This window comes from Vitis riparia, chromosome 18, assembly GCF_004353265.1.
Source record: "Vitis riparia cultivar Riparia Gloire de Montpellier isolate 1030 chromosome 18, EGFV_Vit.rip_1.0, whole genome shotgun sequence".
Classification (NCBI taxonomy): Eukaryota; Viridiplantae; Streptophyta; class Magnoliopsida; order Vitales; family Vitaceae; genus Vitis; species Vitis riparia.
Window position 1 is genome coordinate 6,789,659 of NC_048448.1, and position 23,855 is coordinate 6,813,513.

General features: G+C 35.2%; 3 protein-coding genes across 7 annotated transcripts; all 3 read left to right on the forward strand.

Annotated features, from left to right (window-relative positions):
• Positions 1-2,451: 2,451 nt before the first annotated feature.
• Positions 2,452-10,350, forward strand: LOC117906938 (inositol-tetrakisphosphate 1-kinase 3). Of its 4 annotated transcripts, XM_034820226.1 has the most exons (11): positions 2,893-2,984; positions 3,101-3,163; positions 4,497-4,578; positions 4,838-4,870; positions 7,896-8,016; positions 8,185-8,277; positions 8,813-8,932; positions 9,031-9,207; positions 9,571-9,626; positions 9,726-9,810; positions 10,002-10,350. In XM_034820226.1, exons 2-11 carry the CDS (start codon positions 3,126-3,128, stop codon positions 10,097-10,099), a joined length of 903 nt encoding a protein of 300 aa, XP_034676117.1. In that variant the 5' UTR covers positions 2,893-2,984; positions 3,101-3,125; the 3' UTR covers positions 10,100-10,350. The 4 variants fall into 4 exon arrangements, with proteins under 4 accessions (XP_034676115.1, XP_034676117.1, XP_034676118.1 ...); XM_034820224.1 differs by lacking the exon at positions 3,101-3,163 and having other exon boundaries at positions 2,452-2,984; XM_034820227.1 differs by lacking the exons at positions 2,893-2,984; positions 3,101-3,163 and adding an exon at positions 5,086-5,201 and having other exon boundaries at positions 4,521-4,578.
• An 8,799-nt stretch (positions 10,351-19,149) lies between these two features.
• On the forward strand, positions 19,150-21,896 carry LOC117906727. Its single transcript, XM_034819894.1, has 2 exons — positions 19,150-20,245; positions 20,900-21,896. The coding sequence occupies exons 1-2, from the start codon at positions 19,623-19,625 to the stop codon at positions 21,618-21,620; spliced, it is 1,344 nt and encodes a 447-aa protein (XP_034675785.1). The 5' UTR covers positions 19,150-19,622; the 3' UTR covers positions 21,621-21,896.
• A 131-nt stretch (positions 21,897-22,027) lies between these two features.
• LOC117906728 lies at positions 22,028-23,848 on the forward strand. 2 transcript variants are annotated; one of them, XR_004649882.1, is made up of 3 exons: positions 22,028-22,755; positions 23,165-23,657; positions 23,757-23,848. XR_004649882.1 is itself a non-coding variant. In XM_034819895.1 (2 exons), exons 1-2 carry the CDS (start codon positions 22,489-22,491, stop codon positions 23,591-23,593), a joined length of 696 nt encoding a protein of 231 aa, XP_034675786.1. In that variant the 5' UTR covers positions 22,028-22,488; the 3' UTR covers positions 23,594-23,718. The 2 variants fall into 2 exon arrangements, 1 of the variants encoding a protein (XP_034675786.1); XM_034819895.1 differs by lacking the exon at positions 23,757-23,848 and having other exon boundaries at positions 23,165-23,718.
• Positions 23,849-23,855: the final 7 nt, after the last annotated feature.

The window sequence follows — 23,855 nt, forward strand, 5'->3', positions numbered from 1 at the left end:
TCTCCCTACCATTAAAGAGGGAAACAGAGCTTCTGGTACTATATATATGAGCCTTCACAAAAAGATGAAGGTAAGCCTGCAATACCAAGTAAAAGGCCAACTGATTATTCTCTCTAACCATGGCTGACAAAACCATTGGAGGGTGTGTCCGAACGCCTTTTGCAGGTACAACTGAACCAGGAATCTATATTGGTTGAGATCGTGCGTCCACCCATTTGGCAACTACGTGGATCATCAAGGACGCGGGGCCTCAACATATACCACAATTTTTTAAGTTAATAATACCATTCACATAACTCTTTGACGAGCCTAAATCCCCTGTTGCAAAGGGTTTCTTATCATATTTGAACAAACCCGATGAAAAACTTAGAAATATAAATACTTGAAATCTTCTCTATCTTTTTGTGTCGGTGTAAATACAAGTTCTATAATATAATAAACTATTAGTTATATTAAAAAAATATCTCAAATTATATTTTAAATATTCTCTTCTCCAAAATCAAAGTGTGCCTTTCTATTCCCAAATATGCATCAAAACGGGTTATAAAAGCCAAGGGTAATTCACACGCAGAGGAGAGTGCGTGTGGGCTTAGTATGGCTCCTCCATCCAACCTTTAAAAAATGTTACGGGAGTTTAGACCCAAGGACAGTGAGGACCACTAACGTCAAGCCATGGACCCATCATTACATTTGCATGAGCATATTGCCCTGGAAGTTGGAAAAACCTCCTCAATCTTTGGTCTCATCCTTACCCCTATGTCTCATCATTCTTTCCCCATCACCCTCCCTCCACTAGGCTAAATACTCCGCATGGGTTAAAGCAATCTGCTTTTATACATTCTGAGGTGGCCCCATATCATCTCATGAATTACGACATATGGAAAGCCAACACAGTCGTGATAAGAAAGAAGTAGATTAGATATGGTAGACTGGTAGACTGGTAGTGGCCATTGGCATTATGTATGCCCAGGCCTCTTTACTACACGAACTCCACATCCATGTGCGTATAAATATGAAATTCCCGTGTCCCATAACAGATAAGAGGGCTGCTGTTGAGGCGGCCCATCGCCCATCGCAGTGGAATTCTACAAGTCAATTTTGTGCATTGCCCACCCACCTACACAACATGCTACCTTCCCTCCACTTTCTGATGTATCCTGGCATATTGTAAAGTTCTTCGATAATTACATGAAACTTGTAAGTAATTTAAATATTGCGATCAAAATGGTAGTTCGGTTTGGGCACACTGAGATCCAATGCCACGTGAATCTGGCTGGCAACCGCAGAAGATTATATTTCCTAATAAAATAGAACCAATGTGGTGCGGCCTTCAATGAACGTAAAAAACGTGGAAGCATATCCGACGCGCCGGGCCAAAAAGGAAACATATCGCAGGCAATCTTTTTAGAACGATGTCGAATCATTTAAGAAAAAGAAATGACAACGATAGCAATCAAGCCATTGGTCCGATTCTGGGTGCCTCAAGGTCACGGCCATCAAAGATTGTCATCATTTTCTCAATTTAAAAGAAAAAAAAAAACAATGTTTATTATGTGCAGGATTTTACCTTTTCAAGGAAATCACAGGGTTTATCCTGGGATATATCTTAAATATTTTATTTTCGATGATAAAAAATTTCAAATATTAAAAAAAATATTTAATGAATGTTCTGGCCCAATTCTTTTGGGCAAGTTCACAGATTTGTGCCAAATGGCACATGCACAGCCATCCACCTGGGCAAAAAAGGGCAAAGACACGATTGTACTAGCAAGTAGCACCTACTCAGCATCATTGTAAATCATTGAGGTTTAAATACAGATATGAGCAAATCTTAAAAATTAAAGATATTAGCTAAGTCTGAAGGACGTCCAAACTGTCCGGATAAGGACCAGACACATGGAGCTCTGGCAAAGAAAACATTACCAAATTCCTGATGATAAGGTCATGAGCCTAACATTATTTTATGGTTTTATGTCTGAATCTTATTTTATGAGGTCTTAATCCACAGCGAAGAAACTTCAACAATCAGGGAGGTCTTGTAGACTTGGACATACTCTGACTGCGTTACGGAATCTGTCTTTTCTCATTGGTGAAATATGGAATCAGAAAAATACAACTTTTTAAAAATTCTTAATTTACTTTGGAGCTGAAAAGGAAAATGAAAAAGTATGGAAAATTTAATTTTTCTTTTATTGATTTTTTTTCTTCTTCTGACAAGAGCACTAAGATAATTCAGGATTTTTTTTTTTTGATTTTGTTCGAAACAATGACCCTAGAAAGGAGAGGATGGGGATTCCAAGCAGAGCGCGTGCAAACATTTGGGAAAATGAAGACGAGGTGTGCGCTTTTGTATTTTAGCGACTGTGCAGCTAAGCATCACCAAATATTTTATATATATATATATATATGAATATATATTAGATATGTTAAACAATATTTAGAGAGCCCCGTAAGGCCCACATCCCACATCGGCACAACCCCCATCTCACATCGCCGATAGCTTCACTGTTTCTCTCTGGAAACCCATTCACCTGGCCTCTCGCCTATATTAACTATCTCCCAGAGCTTTAGACTAGAAAACATCAGCCCCTCTGTATATTCTACGCGCTTGTGTACCCTGCGAAACCCACGCATTGGCGTGTGATTTTGATCCGAGCAAACATCTTTCTGCTGGATTCTTCCTGGCTTTGAGGATCACGCAACACCTCTGTCTCCATTGTTGATTCAAACATTGTTTCTTTAAATCTTTGAAAAAGCGAAAAGAAAAATCTTTATTCATTTGCTTTTGAATTAGGGTTTTGGGACATGAGGTTGAATATGAATGAGGAGGGGAGGGAGGAGGAGGAGGAGATGATTCAGGGACGCTTTTCGATCGGAGAAGGGGGAGGGTTTCAAAAACCCATGAAGCTGGTTGTGGTGGGCTATGCTCTTACCTCCAAGAAGACTAAGAGCTTTTTGCAGCCCAAGCTTGAACGTTTAGCTAGGTATTGATTTTTTATTTTTATTTTTGTTATCTACAGAATCTCTCTGCTATTTTGTTTGCAAAATGACCTACAGAATCTCCCTGTTCTTTTGTTTAATAATCGGTATGGTTGTGCAGAAAATTTGAGAAATGATCGAGTGTTATGCTTCGACGAAAACCTCCTCTCGTTTCTAATGAACCGTATAGCTTTGCCCTGCTGATTTTCTCATTTTTGGGAACCAGAAAACCATTATGAGTTTTAATTCCGTTTCATTTCCCAACTCCCCACCCTCCCCCTTTTTTTCGCTCTTTTATTTTTTATATTTATTTTTTATTTGGGTTTTCTACCAAACGGAGGCTAGATTTTTTTTTTATATTTATTTTTGGTTTATTTTTTGTTTTTCCCTTAAAGCGGGGATCTTTCTGTTTCTGCCCCATATAAGCTTTCTCCGTAGGGGATGAGTTCGGTGTCTTTGACCACAAGATCAGATCTAAAAAGTTTAGAATATTCAATATTCATGAATATTATATGGTTGATATCGTTCTGGGGAATCATTTCTTGATATGGAGAATCTTTGGTTCTTTTTTTTTGTTGGAAAATTTGTGAATTTTGGTTTTATACGGTTTTAATATTGGACTATTGAAACAAAGATGTATCATTTTCATTTGGTGCGAAGGAAAATAGAAGTTCTTGTGAAATCTCACAACTTCCATTCCAACACCAAACAGCTAGAACCAGCTAATAATTTTTTTTTGAATTTAACAAAAACTATCTTTAAGTTTAAAATATGTATCCTGCCGCTGGTTAAATACCCTGATTTACTGCTGGTTGTTGTTGTCGGGGTCAGCACTCGAGGTTTGGGTTCATAGAGCTTGGACACGGAAGTTTCCACGCTTATAAACAAAAAATAAATAAATAAATAATTGAAATACGTATGACCGAAATAATTCAGAAACCTTTCTTGCACCGTACATTAAAGTTTTATAGATGTTGTAGTCTTTTCTGGACCCTTTTATTTAACCAGTAGCTAACTCGATGAGATTTCTGTTGATTTTGCAATTTTTGTCTGCTTCTTCCCCTTTTCTGTGATGAAAATTGTTGTTATTGTTACTTTTCATATTGTAACGTGGATACATTTTGAGTATTGTTTTGTTAATCACTGTTCATAACCACATCTCCTGATGTTGATCTTTGTGCACTCATGTTATGAAGTGAATCTAATTTAAATTTAATTCTATCTCGGGTTATGAGGTTAATCTAATTTAACTCTATGTATGTGGCAGGTATTGGGTTAGCTCATAATGTTTTATTTTCCTATCCATTTATAGAGGGAAATTGTTGATATTTTTTATAAGAAAATCTTGGTTTCTTTTAGTGATTGTCTCTTTCTAAGAAAGACTAATAATAAACTATATGAGGTTTCATGTTTTGGGCATTAGAGTTTTAAAATACATTTAGTCTGTCCATTGTTTACATTTCCATTTTTTCTATTCATTAACTGGCTAACGTTATCAATGCGGTGCATTGATGCAGGAATAAGGGGATATCATTTGTTGCCATTGATCAAAATCGCTCCCTTTCAGAGCAAGGCCCCTTTGATATTGTGTTGCATAAGGTTGGTAAAGATTTCTCTTTTTCTTATGCAGTTTCTCTTTATAAAAAGTAATGATGAGTCTCCTCTAGTGGGTTTTTTATTTTTTATTTGGTTGGTGATTACACCTGGGTTTGGTGATTATCAATTAATCTCTTAAAGTCATTCTGTCAATTAATTATTATTGCTGTTGTCTGCATGTTTATGTGGTAGGTTTTGGTAAGGGGAACATGCTCACCTTTAATGGATCTTTCTTTCTTTCCTTTTTGTATTTTTAATGCAGCTATCAGGAAAGGAGTGGCGCCAGATTCTTGAGGTTGGTCCATTTAAAACTCTTCATTATTCTGCCAATTATTAGAATTTGTTAATTTTCTAGAACTGAATGATTACTATTATGCCACAATGGCGTGACATGCTACTCATCTTATGATACTATATATTCATGCTGGCAACCAAACAAATACTGACATTGGCTGGTGGGCAACTTGATTTTAATATTTGAAACTCATTACTCTCTGATATAATTTGCAGAGTGCTTGCTCTTTCCTCCATCATGAATCATGACCCAATAAGTGAGGTCGAAGCCTCAAGATTCCAGCAAGTGAAGATTTTTCGCCTTCCATGGGCAATCTATCTGATTTATTCAGGTTTCCTTAAGTATTATTTGCAAAGGACTTTTGGATTTTATTTTTTTGAGTGGTTCATTTTCCCTGGCAGTGGCGGAGCCAGCATGGGCTTAGTCTCAAATTTAAAAAAAAAAAAAATTTCCTTCTATTAATTAATTAAGAATTAACAAAAATAAAATCCAAAAGTGTAAGTTTGCCCCCCATAAAAAAAAAAAAAAAAAAAAAACTTTGTGTGAGAAAAGGCAGGATTAGAGAGAGTTAAAAAAAAAAAAATTAAAAAATAGATAAGTCTGGATGCTAAATAGATTTTATAAACTATTTGGTTGTTTTCATTTTGAAGTTTATTTAAATCTGTAAAAATTAATTTTTATTTAAATCCCAATATACATCATAAAATAAATTTTAATAATTTTTTTTGGTAATTTTGTACTTGATATTTTATTAAATATTCTTTTATAAGTGGATTGTCTTTAGTTTGATTTTGTGATCTTTTAAGTGTTTAGATTTTTAGATTTAATAAGGTAAATAGTAATTTACAAATAATGACATGATTATTTTAATTTCATTCAATTGTTCACATGGAGTATTTCATGTTTAATTTTTATCATAGGAGATTAAATGGTTTATATGATATTTTGAATAATAGACAATAATTGTTACTTTCTATTACCACTTATGTTTTATTTGAAGAGACTTATGACTCCACCAGATTTTGAATCATTAAATCACTAATGTTTTAATGATGGTGGAATATTTATATTTCCATATTGTAGATAACCCATAAATAAAAGTTTTATTACTGTTAAGTGATTTATATTTAATTATTTGAAAAATTCAAAGAATTTATTAGTGAAATTATTGATTTTTTTCTAAATTTTTTGTAGTAAAAACTTGCTAAATTATTTATAAAAAAAACAGTGACATTTCTTGCCATTTTTTAAAATGCTTTTGAAAAAATCTTCGAATTTTTTAATAAAATCTCAAACTTAAATATTCTTAATAAGAAACTATTTTACCAATATTTTTCACATTGTTGTTATTTCATTTGATAGATTGTGTATTTTTCTTTCCTTTCATGATTAATGTCAATCATTGCTTACTTTATTGAATGATGTTAAGACTATTGTTTGTAAAATATCTATATTTATTATAATCCACAAATTTTCTACTTGCCCTTCCTGACCCCTTTTATGACTTATCATCTGGTGGAGATGAATCATCCAATCCTAGATACCTTGATATCCAGTATTCTTTTTTTCAGGTTTTTGCTATGCTTTTTAAATTATCCCACATCATTTTCTCCTTTTTTGGTTTGCTGGATGCATTGACAAGTTGAATATTTACACTTCTATCCTGTGGCAGAGTGGATGAAAATATGCATTTCCTTAGCACATTTGGTAGGAATGTAGCTGCAACATTGTGTCCTAAAGCTAGATTCAAGTTTAAAATTTCTGTTAAATGAATATCGTGCTTTTGAAACTTTGAGAACATAGTGGTGTATTAATTTTATTAATTGATTTTTTGAAACTTATTTGACTACCATTAATTTCCCTAGTTCATGCCATTTTCTGAGTGAGAGATGATGTACTCAAACTCTATTTATAACCTTATATACCTGTTCGTGATTTTTTTTTTTCCTTCTGCATTTCCATAACATTGGCAAACTATTTATAAATAATGGGTGACTCAGGTTATTCTATAAAAGAAATTATTTTCTACTTTTTATGTGCTACAACTTTTGCAATTAATCCTATGTTTGTGGTCAGATTTCTTGAAGTTATACGGGCTGCGTTAACTATTTAGTTACATGTATCCGTGCCCCCACCTAAGAATGTATTGGCAATAAGGCAAGGTCCATTACCCTGAATTTCCAGGGCATTTTTACTTCAAATTCCTCTGGTTGACTGTACAACTGTACTGAGCTTACCAAATGACTTCCCCAGTTTGAGAATGCTGATACACTGATTCGTCACCACAATTTACAAGGTCAACCTGCACCACCACAACTGGCATATTCTGTCCGCATCCATACCCATACCATTGTATAGCACAAGTGCATAATAAGCCCAATGGTTCTTCATTTTAATCTGAACAAAAGATTGGGGAGGCAGGGAAGAGGAGGGGAGGGAGGGAAGAGGATGGGAGGGGAGGGTTGTGTGGTTGCACGTTCCATATGACTCGTTTTATGGCAATTTATTTTGGCCAGTAACATGTTATTGTTCTAAGTGACATTTTGTGCTCGCTGTTCCTTTAGTTACAGAAATCAAACATGTACTTGGTTTTTACTTGTAGTGTAATTGGCAGTTTTCTCTGACTTATACCATAATTATTGTAGAAGAAAAGGTGAAGCATAATGTCTAAAAGAATTTTCCATGTGAAAAAAGAAGGCCATAAAGGTTCATTGCCAGTGCTGGTCCCACTGAAGCATGTTCCTGTCTTCTGGAACACAAAGCAAAAAGTCTCATAGTCCTGCTGAATGATAATCTCTTATTGCTGATCATATTAGTGATTTTTTGCTTGTCATGTAGTTCACAAGTATTATGGTTTTGTTTCCTATTAGCAAGATTGTTACCAGCTTAACCATGCTAACAAATCATTCATTTCCAAGCTTGACCATCGTGATTCAGTATTTCTCCTCTCTGTTTGTTTAACTGAATTCAAAATTTTGGACTATACTGTGATCTGTCCTCCTTACCTTTTTGTCCATGTTTGAAGGATTACAGGCAAACACATCCAGAAGTCACAGTTCTTGATCCTCCAGATGCCATACAACATGTTCACAATCGCCAGTCCATGCTGCAAGATGTTGCTGATTTGAACTTGTCTAACTCTTATGGTAACTTTTTCCCCTAGTTTTACTAGTCAGTTGGACCTAAAATGATAGTTGTTCGCTTAAAGTTTAACCGAGAAGTTTGAAATTTGTGATATGTGACTAAAAAATGAAAAAGATATGGAAATGGATTTTTCTGACTGAAAGTCATGTTGATGATCAAATCTTGTGCAGGCAAGGTTGGTGTCCCCAAGCAATTGGTTGTCAAAAGAGATGCATCATCCATCCCTGATGCAGTCACCAAAGCTGGGCTAAAACTACCCCTCGGTATGCATCTTTTGTGCATTTGCAGTCTATTGATATATTTGCAGTGTGTTCATATGCTGTAGGCTATAGTGGTGTTTGAGATGGCTTTTTGAATGCCAAAAGTAGCATTTAATGGTCAAATACAACTTTCAAAGGTATTTGGGTAGACTTTGAAATGTGGGCCCTATAGTTCCCATGTATGTTTTTCCTCAAATGTGATGCAGGAAATTTGTATTTATTTCAAATTTTTAAAAAATGATAAAATGAAAATTTTGTTTAATAAAAATGTTTTTACTTCTGCTTCTACATCTTGCACTACTAAAAGCAGAGGTTAAAAGCTTTCCCAAAAAACAAGCCATATACATTAATTCTTACTAGCAACTTGTTACCAAAGTAGGGTGTAATTAAATATTTGATTGCATATTGATGACAAATGATTTTCTTAGACCAGCATATGCTATCCCTGTTATGTATTAGGTAACCTGTATGGATCAGTTGCTGCCTCACTTGTCTGGGGATTTTGGCTAATTTTTTCTTGAATATCCATCTGTTTCAGTTGCAAAGCCATTGGTAGTGGATGGAAGTGCAAAGTCACATGAACTATCACTTGCCTATGATCAATACTCCCTTCAAAAACTAGAGCCTCCACTTGTTCTTCAGGAGTTTGTTAACCATGGTATGCTATGACAATCTTTGTAATTTTTTTTTTCACCTTTATTGGATTCCAGAAGTTCAGCAATGACTTTAGAACTGCCATTAATTTTGTGGATGTAGGAGGTGTGCTGTTCAAGGTTTACATTGTTGGGGAAGCTATAAAGGTTGTCAGGCGTTTCTCGTTACCTGATGTCACTAAACGTGAGCTCTCCAAAAATGCTGGTGTATTCCGTTTTCCAAGGGTTTCTTGTGCTGCAGCATCTGCCGATGATGCAGATCTAGACCCTTGTGTTGCTGGTGAGCTTATCCTTTCTAAAAATACTGTCATCTTGCGGTTCATTTTTATGAAGTTCCTCATCAGCTTGTCAAACACTAAGTGGGCTTTTCATTATAGAATTTTGTTTGAACTATTTAGTCTTAGGGATGAACAAGGTTGTTTAGCATTTGGAGTGGGTGATTTGATGAAGGGGGGCCAAAGGCACTTTGCCTCATCTCAATTCACTTTTGTGCTACTTTATTGTTGCAAGAAGAGTTTTGCCTAAGGCATCAATGTGATATTTATACCTGTGTTAAGGACTCAATAAATTAGTGTTAGGTGATGGCTTTTACCTCTTTACAGAATTGTATTGAATTAATTTTATCCTTGTCTATTGTCTGCAGAGCTTCCTCCTCGACCCTTACTTGAGAGACTAGCTAGGGAACTTCGTCGACGGCTGGTAACTTTTGCCATTTCCTTGTAGTTTGCAGCAACATTCCTATTCTAAACCACATGTGAATTATATCTTATGTTCTTAATCATTATACTCCATTTGTAGGGTCTCCGGTTGTTCAACTTGGATATTATCAGAGAGCATGGGACTCGAGATCGTTTTTATGTTATTGACATCAACTATTTCCCTGGTAAGAGAAAACAGGTCTTTATGGTATATATGTGATTAGGTGTCTACTCTTGTGGTATTGGTACAACTGTTTTCCCCTCAAATGTGAGTTAGAGTATAGTGAGATCATAAAGGTTATCAATGCATTTTCCTTTAGCCTCCTTTGTGCATGTGTGCTCAGTGGATCTTATACTTGTTTTGTAACGATGGCAGGGTATGGGAAAATGCCAGAATATGAGCACATATTTACAGACTTTCTGCTAAGCTTGGCTGAGAGCAACTACAAAAGACTTTCTGGTAGTAACGGTTAAAGGCTTGTGATAATATGAAGTGGTATTCCCTAATCCTATTCAAATGCTGTTGCAAGAATGTGTTGTGGATATGTGGCACATGTATAGGGTCATGTGTGATTACTGCTAGCAGTTGAAGGTGGTGGAGACACGTAAATTGCAGTCTCTCCCAATCAACTTCTGTAATAACTGACTGGCGGCAGGATGTGTCCTCCATGTACACAGTTTTTCTCGAATAATTTGAAATCTCATTCTTGTTTCAGGTTTGCTTAGTTTTTGCATCACCTTTTAGCCGTTTATTCTTTTATCGATCATAATACTCGTTATTGTTTCGGGTTGACTAGCGAATCCTGCATAATTAAGTTTCAAACCACACACTGCTGGGACTCCAACCCAGGTTCTACGGCGACATGCAATTGTGGCACCTAGCTAACTGGGCGAGTTTGCACTTAATAATATTTGATAGGCTTAATTTAATTGATTTTGATCCCCAAGATTTACCAATGAAATTAATATTGTGAACACGATGATGTAGAAACCTAATTCAGCAATTGTTAGGCTTAGAGCATCATGTTTGAGATGCCGGATGCGCGACATCATTTCTTTCCCTTGCATAGCTGCATACGAAGTTACCTTTTGCTGGTCAGTTGAATTGTACACATTTAATATTTTTATTCAACACCTTACTCATCTTTTCTATACCCTGGGATGCGCCCTCTTGGTCTACCTTCCTACATAGGTGGGATCTCCTAGACTGTGGGTTTCAACACTGGATCCATTTTTTTGTGTGCATCGAATCGTTTTTATCCCTCCGCATTTGCCAGTTGCCACATCCATTTTGAGTCATTATTTATTATTACTTGCCCAAATGGGGTTGATTTTTATGTATAAATATATATTTGTAGTTGTTGCCGAAACTACCCTTAGGGCGTGTATGGTATGATGGTATGTGGGTATGTGGGAACGGGACATTGAATATTTTATTCTTTCTTAAATAGGAATTACTTTAGTGATTCTAATTCTTGTGTTTGAATGCAGGTAGGAATGTAAGATTACAATAATAAATAAAAATGGAAATGAAAATTAAAAATATCCATACATGAGGTTTGAAATATTTTTTTTTATTAAAAGAAACCCATACTGCACATAGTTTGAATTAATTTTTTATTTTTATTTTTAAAAAAGTTCCTTGAGAGTTTTTTTTGGTTAAATGATAAAATTGTATTTGGGAGTGTGATTTAAAAATAAAATTATGTTAAAAAATTTATAGTAGTTGTTTTTTAGAAATAATTTTTAAAATAAAGTAAAATAGAGTATTGTTCTTTAGACTTTTTTTAATAAGAGAAAATGAATTTCAAATTAAGTGAGATTTTATATTGAATTTATTAATAAGTTTAGTAATTTTTAAAAATAATTTAAAACTTCAAAAATATATTCAATGGCTATAAAATATAATAATCACAATTAATGCTTTAAATTATTTAATAAATATTATAATTTTAAACAATAATTTGAAATTCAAAAAAACCAATTAATCGATTATAGATTAAATAAAATAATTAAGAATATTATCTTCGCAAATAAATAATAAATATATACATATAATGAAAATTTTTGCGCACTTATACCTTAAAAATTAAATTTTATTTGTTTTTATATTTAATTAAAATAGAATAGTATTAACAATTATTAATTTTGAATAATTATCCTTTATTTTCAACAAAATAAATAAATTAATGTTAATATCTATATTTTTATAATATTTATAAAAGTATATAATTTATGATTTTATTATATTATTAATATTCATATATTTATTAAAAACTATTTACTTTTAATTAAAAATTATTTTTATTTTTAATAAGATGTCAATTAAATTTAGTTTACGTTATATAATTGAATTTACAATTTGTATTTTTTACAAATTCCTAGGACCAAAATATTAGTTTTTATAGATATTTTGATAGCTCAATTTTATGGATATATTAGAATATATCAAAAAAATATTAATACAAATATCGATAAGACAAAATTAATCAAAATTAATATATATATATATATATATATATATATAGGAAAAAATAAAAAAAATGATAGAAAAAAATAATACACTTATTGAGGTGGTTTATATATATATATCAAATTTAATGATATTAATAAGCCTAAAAATATTAATATGAAAAAAAATCTATTTCATTGAAAATATATTGTATTTTAATATTTTAAAATTAAAATATATTATTGTGGACCCCACATTTGGCCCCATGCATTCCTACTCAATCGCACAACTTACTTTTTATTTATTGAAAAATATGATTTTTAAAAAAGACTTGGATTCGCAACTTATTTTTGTTTTTTTTTTAAGGGAAAAACAAAATAAGAAGAAAAAAAAAAACCCTAAGTGTGATGTCCCACATCGGATAGAGGAGCAAGTTCCCGACGCTATATATGTAGAGGCTCCTCTTAACCAAGTAGACGCGTTTTAAAGCCGTGAGGGCCCTCTTGGGCTCAAAGCGGACAATATCTACATGGTTGGGTGCGGGTCGTTACAAATGGTATCAGAGCTGATCCCCGACCCCGGTGTGGGGGTTTGTTTGGCTCCGTAAGGGGTGTTTATCTGTTTGGCCCCGCAATCTCATGGGACACAACGTGGGGGGGTATTTGTGATGTCCCACATCGGATAGAGGAGCAAGTTCCTGACGCTATATATGTAGAGGCTCCTTTTAACCAAGTAGACGCGTTTTAAAGCCGTGAGGGCCCCCTTGGGCCCAAAGCGGACAATATCTACATGGTTGAGTGCGGGTCGTTACGCTAAGTGTGACTCCTGAAAGAAAAATAGATCTGTGAAAAACCAAAGTTGGGTCCGAGGATCAGGTTACTTATTGGGAATGTACGGTAAAAGACTATAACACTCCTCTAAGTTCCTAGAAACAAGTCTTTACTAAATAAAGTGAGGTAAGTGTGACAATTGACAAGAAAATCAATGAATACTAAGGAATAATTATACACTGGAAGCTAATCATGCATAGAGAATAAATAAACAAAGTAGCAGCGAGAGCATACCTTAATGAGAAAATAAAGGTTATGCTTAATTAAGAAAAACACCCAAAAGGGGGGTGAATTGGGTTTTTTAAAATCTTTTCAAACACAACAAGTTCAAGCACAATATACACAAAATAAAGAAATGAAGTTAGAGAATTCAAACTCGGGTTTTATAGTGGTTCGACGCTTCCTTACCTACATCCACTCTCCTCAATCTCCTAACCGAGTGAGGGTTCCACTAACTTGAAGCTTCAACCAAGCTTCCAACATTCTTACACTTGGATTCCGGCTCCAATGGGTTCTTACACAATCTCTTCAAGATTCAAACATCTTGAAGGCTTTAACACTCAGCTTTTACAAGAATGAATCCCTTAACCTAGCTTAAGGATAGCTCAAAATATAAGACAAAGCTAGGATGACACACAAGAGTGCACTAAAGGATATGTAAGTGACGATTTAATGCATTAAGAAAGAAATGAGAGCTTTTTGGTCAAGAACAGGTAGGTAGACAATTGAATGCCAATTTTAAAACATTTTGACTAAGGTACATTTGTTAAAACTCGGGTTTTAATGAAATTGAAGTTTTAAAGGATAAACCGAGTTTTCTAAGTTGCATGAAACGGTATGAAAATCCTAAATGCACTCATGCATTCATCTTACATTTGTTTCCTATGATCACAAGTCTTCTAAAAGTCTCGATCTTGTATCCATTTGGTCATTTGATGAATTTTCGAGTTTATGCTTGAGATTCTTAACTATTAAACCAATTAGTCACTTAACTATGGTTTGTTATCATCAAAACCCGATTAGGAAAACCATTGGGCTAACAATCTCTCCATTTTTTATGATGACAAACCTTGGTTATCTATGAGAAAAAAAAAATCTTCCCCTCAAACCAATCATGGATCAAACAATCAATTTTTAATAGGAAACAAATGTAAAACATGAAAATTTGAATAGGAAACAATGGATCATGAAAATAACATATCATATATATATGGTAATATCACATGTACACAAAAACATAACATATATGCTAATCAAGATAGATATGACAATGATATGCATGAGGGTTTCCTAGATCTTAGATATTTCTCCTCTTTTGGCAACATAAAAAAGAGACTGAATGGGAACTTTAGATAAACTCAAGGCTGAGGGGGTGGAAGTAGAAACACGGAGCGGAGGTAAGCCATTATCTCCTCATGCTGACTCTCTTGGCGACTCTCAATGTGCTTAATACTCTGCTGGAGATGCTCGAATATAGCATGTTGCTGATCCATACGCTCCTCTATATGCTCAAATCTCTACTGGAAGTGCTCAAACCGAGAAGTGAAACTAGTCTGATACTGATCTATGTGATCCTCCATGGAATAGAATTGAGTATCACTGACTAAGGCAAGCTCCTCCATACGAGTCCCAAGCGAGCTAATCTGAGCTGATAAATCCATCAAAAGCGCATGATCAAGAGCGTGAGGTGCCTGAAATGGTATTTTTGTGTGAGGAAGCTCGGTGAATGATGACTGAGAGGATGGTCCCGCTGTGTAAGACGACTCAGTCTTCATAGACTTTGAGAAAGTGACCTCAAAATGAATACCTTCTAACTGAGGTGGAGGAGGAATGTCAAGCTCGGGCTCTCTCTGCTCAAAATCCCTCTGAGGGTCTAACCCACCCTTCATCTCTCTGATCTCGGCCTCCTCCTTTACTCCGGGATGCATTTGTCCCTGTCCCCGAGCCTGTGCTGGAGGTCGCTTAGCTCTCCTAATCCACGAGCCATCAGGGGCCTTCTCGAACTTCATCCGCCCCAAGGACTGCTCATCGTAAGTATCATAACTAGTAGGGGCCTAGTTTTTCTTATACATTTAAACCTAAAGTTTTGTACTAGGATTTTGTGAGAATATTTTCTATATTTATTTGTAAATCTTTGAGAATAAAAGTCTAAGTGTGAGGTATAACTTAGGGACTCTCAAGTGTGGGGTATCACTTGAGAATTTGTTCAAGAGCGAAGTATCTCTTAGAAATTGTAAAGGGTGCTTGGAGCCAAAAGTCAATAAGGTTGATTTGAACCATAATCCAATTGTATTACTTGAAAGTTTGGGTTGGAAACCTTGAATTAATGGAACCTCAAGCTTGGGATTGAAGTTAAAGGAGAGTGAACGTAAGTCGGAATGTGTTGAACCACTATAAAAATCTTATATTTGTATTATTTCTTTCCTATTCTCTTACTTTATATGCAATTGTTTTATTATATATTTGCATATAATTGTCTTTTGCATTCACATAATTTAAATTTGTAAAAAAAGACTATTACCCTATTCACTCCCTTTTGAGGTGATTATCTTATGTTAGATTAGCCTAATTTTTCTAACAGGTTTTATCTTCATCAATTTAAAAAAAAAATTACAATTCATCAATTTATTTTTTTTTTTTTTACAATATGTGCATTTTTTTTATAACTCAAATAATTATTTCCTGGAATACCCTTTTATTTTATCATATTAAATAAAATTATTAAAATTTTTAATTTATCGTTTTAATTTGATAAAAAATATCTTACAAAATAAATATATTGTAAAGTTTTTATCATTAATATGAGATACAAATCATTGTGAAAATTTTCTCTAGGATCTCAAGTGATAAATAAAATCTTTTTAATTCCCTAATTAATAATAATTTTATATTATGATTATATAAATCCATTCATCTTCTCATCTAGTTTTAATAAAATTGAATAAAATTTTCTTAATTGACATCAACAATAAAATAAAAAAATTAAAATATAATTAAAACTAAAATACTTAAAAATTAAATACAATTAAAACCAAAAAGCATAAATTTTTTTAAAAAAATAAAATATTCAATTCTCATTATATTTCCAACACTTTGTCAATATTTATATTTTCTACTAGTGAAATAAAAGTTAATATTTTATTTTATATTTTTAACTTCAATTTTTTTTTTTAAATTTTACTTGTTTTTTAATTTTTAAAAATTCTTATTTTATTGATCCCAAATCAATTTTCATGATATAAAAAAAAAATTGTTATTTGATAATATTAACGTGACAAGTAAAAAGGTCATTCTAGGAAATAATTGTTTGATTTATGAAAAAACAAATGTATGTATTTTAAAATATTTTTAAATGGAGGAAGATAAATATAATTTCTAAAATTTGAAATTCTTTTTGCCTAATTATTTTATATTAGTGAGTGAAAACCCATTTTTGCTTATTTTATTTGAGATTTAATTTCTAAAATTTTATTACAAAAAGTGACAACTTTTTACTATTGATATTAATTTGTTTAAATAATAAAATTTATTAAAAATTATATTTATAATTTATCTTATTAAGTTAATTTTAACTTGAAAAAACATTCAAAATTAAATAAAATTAAAAGGATAAATATGAAAAAAAAATTAAGAGTGAAATGTTGTAATTTTTTAAAATAAGATTAATGATATAAATATGAAAAATAATTTAAAATAAAAGTATAGTATAAAATAAAAGACAATATAAATTTAATATAAAAGATATATTAATAAATAAATAAATAAATAAATAAACACGAAATGCCTTTTTAAAAACACAAGCTGGGCATTGGACCAACTTGGGATCAAGATTAGACCGAATTTTGACCCTTATCTAATTTTTTTTTTTTTTACCGTTAGATCATGTTTACAAAACACGGGTGCAAATCTAGCCATTGGATCACTCGGTCCAAATCCAGGCTATTGGCTTATGGTCAAATCTCTTCCTATTTTTTCCTAAATCATCATGCAAGCTTCAAGAGATTTACCAAATATATTGCCAATTTATCAGCCATTTTTTTTTGAAAAATCGCTCATTCAAAATTTTTGCCGTGTTTCATGTTGCTTCCCGAAGACACACTATACATCTCCAATATATTGTCAATATGTATTTAAATTTTCGTACTTGGCTAAAAATCAATACTCTTTTAAAGAAGAGTTTTGAACCTGGTAGAAGAGATGTTTTTCCAATTCAATATCGTTATTCTCTTATTAATAAATGTAATGAAGCTTTTCAATTTATAAAAAATAAGTTTTGGCATTAAAAAAAACACAAAACACCCTAGATCGAAAGAATTCCAATTTGATCGATTGACTAGGACCATTGGGGTCTCTAAACTTAGCTGAATGTTTGACCAACCCTTGATCAATTGACCTAAAACCTCAATTGGCTATATCCTTGGTAATGGAAGAGAGAGAAGAAAATTTGGACACCTTTAACCGATTAAGTCAATTCTCTAATCGATTCAAGTTACCTTTAAATAGTTGCATCTAAAAGTGCATAAAACTTTCAAATATGAGGTTTGAATATTAGAAAACATGTATGACTTTTCTTAAAACCTTTTAAAATTAACTTAGAAACAAAAATTCATCAAAGATTATGATAAAAATATTGTTTTTAAGCTTAATCGATGATGAAAATTGGTTTTTAAGTGCATGAGAAAAGTTTTAGATCAAAGTGCAAAATTAAATACCATCTTACCAATTTTCTAAAGTACTTTAAGTTTTGAAAAAATTCAAATCTTCGACTTTCTTTCAAAGTTGCTTGAACTTTCTTTTAAAATTTTTTATTTAAACTTGAAAATTTAACTTGATTGATCTTGTTAATTACATTAACCTTATTTGATAATCATAGAAGGTTGATTGGGAGAATACACTGGCTAACTAATACACAACAAGTTAAAGAAATCAAGGTGGGTGTCTTTGTACAAGATTCAAAGGACATAAGCTATAGGACCATGTTGGTACATTTGGATTTTGTTGTAAAATAAAATTTTAGCCAATAAATTAGTTTTAATTATTTTATTTTTAAATTTAATTCAACTTATCATTTATTGTTTTATATAAAATAATTTTAATATATGTATTATTACATATTTTATCATTTTTTTTTAATTTTAAAGATGTTTTTATGAGTTTTGATGAATTTTCATCATAAAGATAAATTTTGATTCCATATTTTTTGATATTTTTGTAAAGTTTAATTATTGGTATTAGCACAGTTTTGATGTTTGAATATGTGATTCCGACTTTCTTTTAAATGTATTTTGAAATTGTATGTGTTTTTTTTTTGGTATGAAATTTCTGGAAATTGAGAAGATGTTTATAAGATAAGACAAATATTTTTATATAGCCATGTAAAATTTGAAATAATTTTTAAAGAAGTTACACATTAGAAGGATAATAAAATCAGGTTGCAGTTTCTAAGAGATATATAAATTATAGATGCATGACGTTTTGAAATGCAACGGTGGGAGGGATTTATTGAAAAAGGCAAAAAGCGCCAAACTTTTATATTAAGGTAGAATGCTTATATAGATTTGGTGGTAGGGTCTGCCAGTCATAGCCCTTATTTTTAGATGGTAATTAATATGGGGCGAAATCAGGATTTCTTGCATGTCGCCAAAATTGAATGCTAATTGTTGGAAATGGTCATGGTCCAGAGTTGCATCTTCGCTTCATAAATTTCGCTCAATCCCTTCATATTATCTTGAATTAATAGAATCATAATCTTATCGCTAACTGCGAAAATTTCCAAAAAAGGGGAATACCTGCCAACCCAACCCCACCACTCCTGTGCTTTCAGATTTCCCTCGAGTCGGGTCTGGGCCAACTTCAAGCTGGCTTTCAACCCATTTTTTAAAAATTTGTTTGGGTGTTTATCTGGATGGAACGACAGCTTTGATTATTATTGTTATTATTTAGTTTAGTGGCTGATGCGATGAGATGAGCAGGAGGAAGTGGGGCCTATCTGGCTCACGGGTACAAGCTGTCGCATCAGTATCTTAGATCGGACGGTGCAAGATGAGCCCCATGGGAGAATGAGGCTGGGTAATTAGTTAAGTAAAACAAAAAGGAAATATGAAAATGAAAAGGTGGAGCCGAGGCTAGGTAGGGAAGTTGGTGAGGTAAGGTGGACCTCAGATGCCGTCAACTTCGGTCCGACTGGCATTAAGACAGCCTGTACACAGCTGTAGTCCAACCAGCGTGCAACTAATGCCTTCTAACCCTCTCTTTCTCTCTCCGTACCCCTTAGAGTGAGAAGAAAGTTTTTCAGAGTGGGGAAGAGAGAGAGAGTGTTTTCGGTTACCAAAAGAGACATCCTTCCATCCATCCATCCGCTCTACATAAAACGACTTTGGAATTTACGAGCAGAGGAAGGGAGTGGGAGACAGGAGAGCCTAGAGAGCAGATGGAGATAGAGGTGGATGGTGGCAGTGCGCAATGCGCACCAGTTCATCCATTATCGGCGCTCGCATCCCTATGGAACCTTGCCCACCTATGCCAGCCTGTTGCAGCCTAGGTAATATTTAGGTGTACTATACGCATCCCAGGCGCATTTTGTTTGTGCTACGCCACATGTTCTTGACACTTCCTTAAACCTTATACCCCTCCTTTCTCTCTCCTGGTGTGTGTATCTCACATACAATCGACTGCTGTTGACCGGTCGCCGGAGGGAGTGGGTGGGAGTGCTCCAATGGATCCCTGTCCTTTCGTGCGCCTTCTCGTCGGGAATCTTGCTCTCAAGGTTCCGGTTGCCTCCAAACCTGCTCGCTCCGTCGTGCATCCTTCTTCCTCCCCTTGCTTCTGCAAAATCAAACTAAAGAACTTTCCTCTTCAAACCGCTGTCGTCCCCTTCATTCCTCCCGAGAATCAGTTCCCGGACGGTCAGGTCCAAACTCTCGCTGCCAGCTTTCATTTGAGCAAGGCCGATCTGGAGAAGCTCGCCGCCAAATCCATCTTCGCGGGGAAACTTTGCCTGAAGATTGCGGTATACACTGGGCGGAGAGGGACTACTTGCGGTGTAAATTCTGGGAGACTATTGGGGAGAGTTACAGTTCCGTTGGATCTGGCGGGAACGGAAACTAGGCCTTGTGTGTTTCACAATGGGTGGATTTCGGTTGGTAAGGACACCAAGGGTTCGTCTGCGCAGTTCCATTTGAATGTAAAATCCGAGCCCGATCCCAGATTCGTATTTCAGTTCGATGGAGAACCCGAATGCAACCCACAAGTCTTTCAGATTCAAGGGAGCATTCGACAACCCGTGTTTACTTGCAAGTTCAGTTTCAGGAACACCGGAGGCCCAAATCAGATATCCAGGTTAGTTAATCTCAGTCTGGTGGTTGAGAAAATGTAGAAAATTTTGCGTGAATCTTGCACCTTTTGCTTTGATATCGGGATAGGAAGAATTCGAGTCAACCAAGTCTGAAATGTGCCCATTTTTGTTATGCGTTTAATTTTTCAGAAGCAAAGACAACATAATATGAAGACTTTCTTGGCCACCAAACAAGAACTAGGATATCATTCATTTAATTCCTTTTTGACCGTTTTAATTAGCAATTCGTCCCTCGGCTGTTTAAACGATGGATTGAATCTCTTTCCTTACCCGTTTTATGTCTAAAAATTAAATGTCTGAAGAGTAAAGCTCTGCCGGCCATTCTCTTTAGTCGAAGGTGGTTCGTTTCACTTTACTCCTTTGAAACGAAATATAAAGCTAAAGTGGCGCGGATTATATTTGTAATTGTAAACGTAACGTCTTCGTTGTAAGTGCCGCAAAGATGAAGGCAGAACTGTGTACGGTGTCGGCCCTTTTCACTTTGGTCGATTTAGGAGGATTTGATTCAAATTTTAAGGAATCAAAGCGTTCGATTTTCGAACTATCAGAAAGCTTTACGAAAGCTATGGGTTTACTTTTGGAGTATTTGTTCTTTGCTTGTCACAACTAATTTGTTTCATTCCTTGCCTTGCTTGCAGATCATTACAGTCCGAAACCATTAGTTCAAGGACCTGGTTGAGTTCATTCGGCAGCGAGAGGGAAAGGCCCGGAAGGGAGCGTAAGGGATGGTCCATCACGGTTCACGACCTCTCTGGCTCTCCAGTAGCCGCTGCTTCAATGGTTACACCCTTTGTAGCCTCACCTGGTTCTGACCGAGTCAGCCGATCGAACCCTGGTTCTTGGCTCATTCTGCGTCCCGGGGATGGAACATGGAAGCCCTGGGGACGCCTTGAGGCCTGGCGCGAGCGAGGTTCCAGCGACGGGCTGGGTTACAGGTTCGAATTGATTCCAGATACTAATGGAGGAATGGGTGCGGCAGGCATAGTTTTGTCGGAGTCTACTCTTGGTAGCAACAAGGGCGGGAAATTCGTAATAGACTTGGCCGGTGGGAGCAACGGACGTGCGACTCCTGGTAGCGCAACGTCGCCGGCTTGCAGCCCTAGAAGCAGCGGAGATTTCGGGTACGGGTTGTGGCCATACTGCAGCTACAGAGGGTTTGTGATGTCTGCGACGGTTGAAGGTGAGGGAAAATGCAGTAAGCCATCAGTGGAGATCAGTGTGCAGCACGTGAACTGCACAGAAGATGCAGCTGCATTCGTGGCGCTGGCCGCAGCCGTTGATCTTAGCATGGATGCTTGCAGGCTTTTCTCTCACAAGCTCAGAAAGGAGTTGTGCCAGCACCAGGATTTGCTAGGCTGATTCAGAGTTGTTTGTTCTGATGGCTTTTTTTTTTTCTTCCAACCGTTTTTTTAAGTGGATTTTTTTTTATTTCCATCCTCGTGAGAGTTATTACTACTAACAAATCACTAGAGACTGTACAGCCGGTGGGGAGAGAGATTGACAGGGCACGCTTTGTTTTTAGTTGTGTGGCTTGTGTTCATTTTTATTTTTATTTTTGGGTTCTAATATTGTAGTCGCTGACTCAATATTTTTAAATTTAGATGTAAGAAGAGGATTGTTATTATGGTTTGTCAATTTATTAGTTGGCATCTGGAGGCCGCGTTCATTATCCTTGTTCTCCATTATGTTTTTAATATGCAGTGGAATCTACAACACTCACAAGGAAAAAGCGGAGGTTGTTGAGCGAGCACGTCGGACCTGATCGCAGCAGATACCTGTGTTTTACTTAATTACGATAAATGTGGATGATAGCTGTAATGCGCTATGGGGGACCTTGAATTTAGCGTGGGTTGCATAGAATCAAGCATCATTAAAGTGCTGAGCATGTGTAATTAAATAAGGGATTAGCTGACTTCCAAACTAAAAAGAGTGCTTTTTGAACATGGATTTTAGGTGTGTTTGGCAACAAGATCGGATCCTCATCTGTGCACGAGCAAACTTAGGAAATAATAGGAAATTTAAAAAAGTTATGGTAATAGCCTGGTGGGGGTATGTGTTGTAGGTTGTGCGTGCGCTGAGCGGCGGTCCCCTCCCCTGCTCCTTGCTTTGTTGTCGTGCATAAGGAGGGTTATTGAGAGGCCCAAGTGGTTACTGACTTTCTGACATAGAAAATAATAGTAAAAAACAAAGTGTGGGGTTGCCAAAATCAGAAGGTGAGAGACGAGTCATGTGGGTGTGTGGTGGGGGGGATGGGATTGGACAATGGCTGTACGAGCGTGTGACAGGGAGAGGTAAAATTTTACAGTTGAAACAGTTGAGAGTTCACACGCAGTTGAGTGTTGAGCAGAGGTTGTGGGCAGTGGGGGTGGCGCTGCGTCGGAACTCGCGGTCAGGAGCCACTTACCTTGCTGTGGGTCTTACAAGGCATGTCTCAGCTTTTATTGGAAAGTGGAAACTGCAGTGGTATGGGCCTCCACAGCTTCTCTTTTTCCAGGTAATATTATTTATCAACATTACCTTCTCATTCAGCGTCTTAGATTTGATACAGTTTTACTCAACCTATATGATTTGTATTTACTGTTCCCATAAGATTTCATATTTAAAGGAAGTGCAAGAATTTCTCCCACGACCTCAACTTAAATCTAATCTCTCTTGTCAATTCATCTCTTTATCTAACCACGTTATAATCTTGTCAAAACTCGGTTAGCTTAGCCATCAGTGGCATCGACTATTATTAATAGTATAAATTAGAAGGTTAAGAGTTTATTTTCATTGAATTTGTATATTAATTTGATTATTTTTATTTTTTATCTTAGTCATACTAGCAATTTTTTATGTTTTAATTCTACATCTTTATATAAAGTATTTTATAAATAATTTGTATATGAGGGGTGGGGATGTAGGTGTCAGATGAGGTGAGAGGCACATGGTACTTGGGGGCTGTGCCAATGCTTCAATTGCTGGGATTGATAACGAATGGTTTCTGTACTGTAAAAGAAATATATATGGCTGTTGAGAGAGAGCGCGGAGGAGTGCAGAATCACGGGTGGGAAAGGCCAGGGCGTCCAGGCTTCTTAATGACCTGTGCTCCAGCCTCCATCTACAGGGCCACGCCTGTTCTGAGGAGTAAGGTCTCACCACATATGGACCCACTTCCAGATTTAGGGTTGGGGTGGGAACCTGGAATTGTAATCGGAGTTCAAGGAAAGCACAAAGCTTCTTTGCCCATTCCACGCATTTTCTTCTCATATTTTACAACGATCGCAGCTTTATTCCCCTTCCCATCTAAACCTTTGGGAATCAGATTACCGTGTGATGACGCTGAAAAGTAAACTCTATCGGGTCCTAACTCCTGAGTTAATTAATTAAATTAGACTCAACAAATACTGACAAGTGGTGAGTGTATTTTGTGGTCCTCCTAATAATGAATTGGCAACCACTGCAGTGTACCACGTGTCTAACTCTCTCACTAACGTTTTTTAATTTTTATTGAAGCATCAATTTATTATATTTCAAAAGCAATGTCGTCACTTGCCAGTTGTCAAATGAAGGCAAACCATTCCGATTATTTCTACATATTTTTATTTATGAGGG

Excerpts from the sequence above, each read along its gene's own strand:
- LOC117906938 (XM_034820224.1), top strand. The coding sequence starts at position 2,806 with ATGAGGTTGAATATGAATGAGGAGGGGAGGGAGGAGGAGGAGGAGATG. Across the intron at positions 4,579-4,837 it reads TTGATATTGTGTTGCATAAG|CTATCAGGAAAGGAGTGGCG; the intron begins GTTGGTAAAGAT and ends TTTTTAATGCAG. Across the intron at positions 9,627-9,725 it reads GGGAACTTCGTCGACGGCTG|GGTCTCCGGTTGTTCAACTT; the intron begins GTAACTTTTGCC and ends CTCCATTTGTAG.
- LOC117906727 (XM_034819894.1), top strand. The coding sequence starts at position 19,623 with ATGGATCCCTGTCCTTTCGTGCGCCTTCTCGTCGGGAATCTTGCTCTC. Across the intron at positions 20,246-20,899 it reads GGCCCAAATCAGATATCCAG|ATCATTACAGTCCGAAACCA; the intron begins GTTAGTTAATCT and ends CCTTGCTTGCAG.
- LOC117906728 (XM_034819895.1), top strand. The coding sequence starts at position 22,489 with ATGTGGGTGTGTGGTGGGGGGGATGGGATTGGACAATGGCTGTACGAG. Across the intron at positions 22,756-23,164 it reads CACAGCTTCTCTTTTTCCAG|GTGTCAGATGAGGTGAGAGG; the intron begins GTAATATTATTT and ends GTGGGGATGTAG.